The sequence below is a fragment of the Laetiporus sulphureus genome, assembly GCF_001632365.1.
Source record: "Laetiporus sulphureus 93-53 unplaced genomic scaffold LAESUscaffold_4, whole genome shotgun sequence".
NCBI classification, from domain to species: domain Eukaryota; kingdom Fungi; phylum Basidiomycota; class Agaricomycetes; order Polyporales; family Laetiporaceae; genus Laetiporus; species Laetiporus sulphureus.
In genome coordinates this window covers 1,113,026-1,117,750 of record NW_024468513.1, presented here as the reverse complement: position 1 = coordinate 1,117,750, position 4,725 = coordinate 1,113,026, and the positions used below count along the sequence as shown (strand labels likewise).

The following is a 4,725-nucleotide window of genomic DNA, read 5'->3' as shown; positions in this document are numbered from 1 at the left end:
GCTGGACAGACCAATAACGGCAACTCTGCAAATGCGTCTGCGGACAAGACGAACAGTGGCTCTCTCGTCGATGCAAACGCTGGACAGACCAATAATGGCAACTCTGCAAATGCGTCTGCGGACAAGACGAATGGTGGCTCTCTTGTCGATGCAAACGCTGGACAGACCAATAACGGCAACTCCGCAAGTGCGTCTGCGGACAAGACGAATGGCGGCTCTCTCGTCGATGCAAACGCTGATTCCTCCCGCAACGGCGACTCCGCCAATGCGTCTGCGGACAAGACGAATGATGGCTCTGTCGTCGATGCAAGCGCTGATTCGGCCCGCAACGGCAATTCCGCAAGTGCGTCTGCGGACAACACGAACGATAGCTCTCTCGTCGGTGCGTCCGCAGCCGCGGCGAACGCAGGCAACAAAGGCCCGTCATCTACAGGCGGAGTCAGTCTCGTGTCGAGCCCTGACGCGGACGATGCAACAGATGGTCGTGCTGCTTCGAATCGACATCAGTTCTGCCTCGGGTCGGTCTGCCTGTCGCTGAGTTTGGGCGATAAACTAACGGGCACGGGTGCGACCGCAACGGTGCCCGAGCTCACAGGCACGTCAAGCCGGTGTAGGAGCTTGGGTCAGATCAATGTATGCTTGAACGTCGGATCATAGGTTTCGAGCTGTGCGAAATGTCTCTCCAATGTAGTGTCTTTGATCAGAGCACAATACAGATTGTACTATTTTCCTAAGTGCGTTCCCAGTCCTCGTCGTCACGATGGATATCATTTTACGTCTCGAGTGGTCGATTCTTGACAGAATGCATGCCCGAACATCCTCCTGATCAACGGATGTGCACCGGCACACGAACGGTGAACGAATATCTGATTTTAGAAAGGGGCTATCTAGATACAAGGTGATTGAGTTTGAGGGTTGCATGCATGATCAATTTGCTATTGAACATGTCAGGATGTGCATCTTGGCAGGGAATTCCGTCATTGAGCGGCAGGGGTCCTCGAGCCCGCGGCATTTCCTGGGCAGCATTCATTTGAACGCCGTTAACTGACCCTACAACGTGCCGCGTTTGCTCGTTTGAAAGTGCATGGAAGCCGGTCGTTGCAGAGGTAACCGCGACGAGGACGGAACGATGTTGCCCGCGTGACTATCTGCAAGATCAATGTACAGTATGGATATCACCACTTACGCAAAGATACGATCAGCGCATCATCAGTGTGGTCGGAGTGCGGTCGGCGTCTAAGTACTGAGTGCCGCGTACTGACTAGTTTCTCCGCCGATTCTCAAATATGTTCATCCGAATACCTGACCCTCCATTCCACGTCCTGGTGCCCGTTAAGCTTCTGTATTCGGGGCTAGAGCAGAGCAGGCCTCGTCGAGAACATCGGGGAGTTCTGATCGCCGAGAAGCAGAACATAAACCAGAGCTTCCTCATGTGGTCCTTGAGTCAATGCTGTCAGCGATGCTGCCGAAGGCCGTGGTACGGGCAGGTCGGCTCACGGCAGAGGCCGCTGGCATGCACGACGTACAGAACCTAGTTAGAGCTGTGATGTATTGATGCATCAAACTATGCCTTGTACTTTACTGTGATCGCTGCCCGCGGCGCCTGGCAAGTTCCGATAGCGCGTGTCTTCGCCGGCGGAGCGGAGGATCGCACCGATCGTGGGGTTAGCGACAACGCGACATCCGTGCACTCAATAAGTCGGGAAGTCAGACCGCTCAACATGAACACCACGGTGGCATGATTTGATATCAATGTGTCCTGATCGACGTGTACGTGCTTCCATTTGCCGCGATGTACTCGTGATATATCAAATCGGGCTTGCTTCCATACGAGGGAGCGTCTTGCGGTCGCCGAAGCGGCCGTGCCATTCCGCAATTTACTACCCCGAGGACCCTGACGGGCTTTCATCGTCAGCGTGAATTCCGAGCTCGATTCACCACGAGGCTGTTGATGTATGCACCTTCAGTGCATCCGTGTGGTCATAGTAATGAGTATCTCTTGCGGAACTTCATTGCAAAGGCCAACACAGCACGTCGCATCGATACCCGAGTCGGCGGTTGAATGAAATGCATTAAACCGCGATTGTCAACGATTAATCATCGATTACTACTAGAGCCGATGTCATACGAGCCGTCACGTAACCGCCTCGAGATCGTTCAACAGCTCACCTCGCGATGTTACGTTAGCTACGGTCCGTCGGCCTTCACTGTGCAGAGCGCAAGTGCCAGGACGACGTTGCATATTGGTTTCAGGCTTTCAGCGACTCCTTACTAGGTGCGGCCTACCAAGGCGCTTACTATTTCACAGTTTGAGGCAAGCGCCCACGTTTTGCTTCCGCGAAAGTTTTGATCGTCGCGGTCTTGCTGCGCATTTGAAACTCGTAAGTCACCCCTTCATTCAAATATCACTGACTCGCAAACGGATTGAAGCTATGAAACGTCACTAACTGTGTGTACGAGCTATCGCAGGTTTACAGTCGCGCGAGACTACCATTTCGTCGGGCGCCGGCTACGTTGCAAGACGAGATAAGGGTGACCATAGTAAACGCTCATCATTGCCTTCTGCCTTCGATTCGCAGCTGTCGAGCAATGTTCTTGTTTCAAATGCTTTGCTGCTGAGTACATGTGGCCACGTGTCTTGACCTTCTCCGCCGCCAACCACTGATCAGTTTCAAAAATGAGTGGCCATGGGTAGTAAAAATTGTGCCATCGCGCGCACACTGCGTGGTAGCGATGATGGAGCATGAAAGATTCATCAGGCCGCCTCATACGTATGAGTCGGGTCCTCGCTTTTCACCGGCTAGATGCGGCTGTCATCGTAGCCTGAGCTTCAGTTCCACAAATCTATGATGACGAAGGCGTTATTCACGACTCTTACTCAACGATCACCATCCGGATCGCGGCCATAGTGCACATCGCGGCCGTAGACCACACCGGAATGCTGTGCACTGTCACAGCGCGGCACCTGCTTGTTCACTGAGGTATGCTAATGGTCCAAACTCAGATGGTGTGCGGTGCTCAGTGGTAAAGAAACCATAGATAGGAGGTGGAATTAGTAGGGTAGATTGGCAAGATCAACCTTGCCGATGCTGATGGCCGCACGTCGACTAGCAGCCGCGCAGGTCCTTCCATGCGCCTATGGACGAGAATGGAAGAATTCCATGCTGTACATGTGCGCTCTGTATCTCTGGCCCATATTTTGACTGCAATGGTTTTTACAGCCGCATCTGCGGTATGTTCTCTGCAGAGAACGTATGGAAAGAAGATCAGCTCATTATTGAAGACATTGTGTTGTCTGATGAAACACACCATGCTGCTCGAAGAATACAACGAGGAACTGCTCTTCTCTTTAGGGTACGCATCGATCACTACCATCTTTGAATGCACAAAAGTGTTTATGACCGGTTTTCGGAACATCAGGCTGGTTTCCGTTCCTTCCCCGTCCACTCTTCCAGATCTGCTGGCCGTTCCTTCGGAGAGGATGCTCGAGGACATTACCAGTCTCATGGAAATACGAAGTATTTCCACCAGACTTATGGCCGTGTCTGGATCCGGCAGTAAGCCTTGCTTGCGCGCCACCTGAAAGCCACCCTCGATAAGTCGGAGTCCACGAAGGGCACCGCTTCATCTGATAACGCCTAAGCGAGACAACAGAGTAAACCACAGCCGCCAAGTTATAGGGGAGGCTGTGGACTATCTGCTTCTCGGATCGGTCGTGATTATCCACCGATGGCCCGATTCCTCCAGGCGTGACGTCGTCGTTCGACATCGCTGTGCTCTAATTGGTCTTGGCTCCTTTATAGAACGCTAAACAGGCGATATAGGCAGATCAAATGCAACAGAAGCGCACAAAGAAATGAATACGACATAGCTAGCGCGTGGCTTTGCAAGCTCCGTCCGTAATGAATTGAATGGTGCCGCTCATGATGAAGATGTGAGTAGTTTGATTGGACTCTGCGCTGTACTGACTGACGCTGTAAGGAACTAAAGCCGTGGTGCTGCAAAGAGCGAACTATCTAGAACATGAAAGGCACCGCGTACGCTCGGACTCCAAGGCTGGACGGCCGCAGGCCACGAAACGCGAGCGCTGCGACAGGCTCCCAAGTCGCACGTGGCAAATAAGTGTGCTGCTTTCCTCCGTGAGCGTTTGATCGTTTCCGATCTTTCGAAAGAATAATAATGATCAGCGTGCGAATGTATGGCCCTGTGTCGCCTGGCTAGTAGCTACAGCTTGAGCACCATCTGTTGAGTTTCCCAGCCAGCCCGCTGCGCGGCCAGGAGTTCGGGAGTCGCCCGCTCTCTAGAAGATGGCTCCACGGGGCCAAACCGATGGCCCGTCCCATTGTAGCCGCGCCCTATTATATACACGCGCGCTACTATTCTCCCACGCCGGTGGCGCAGGTCGCACTGGGGTCTCTCACATCTGTGCTCCGCGCCCAGATTCCAACACCATCCACAACACTGACTGGGACGTTGGTAGCTATCTCCGCCTGTGCCCACAGTGGTTTTGTTGCTTGAGACACTGGCTGACGCGTTGTGAGTAACAGACGCGGGCACATGGTAAGCTGACTCGATAACCGGAGTAACCAACCGGCGGTGCGAATGGCAGCCAAGATAGCTCCTTGTGCGCGCCTGCCAGGGCTCTCTACATCCGTGAATCGCGTCCCATTGCTGGAACCATTCACTGCTTTGTGGCGCAACTAGGGGATGTGCGATAGACTCAGT

The 4,725-nt window shown here is 53.4% G+C and overlaps 1 protein-coding gene across 1 annotated transcript in view; it reads left to right on the top strand.

The window, feature by feature from the left end:
• LAESUDRAFT_809839 (uncharacterized protein) overlaps window positions 1-785 on the top strand; it is a 2,232-nt gene extending 1,447 nt beyond the window's left edge. Inside the window, exon 3 of the mRNA XM_040914169.1 lies at window positions 1-785. Within this exon, the coding sequence (XP_040768739.1) occupies window positions 1-538 (538 nt within the window). The 3' untranslated portion in view covers window positions 539-785.
• Window positions 786-4,725: the final 3,940 nt, after the last annotated feature.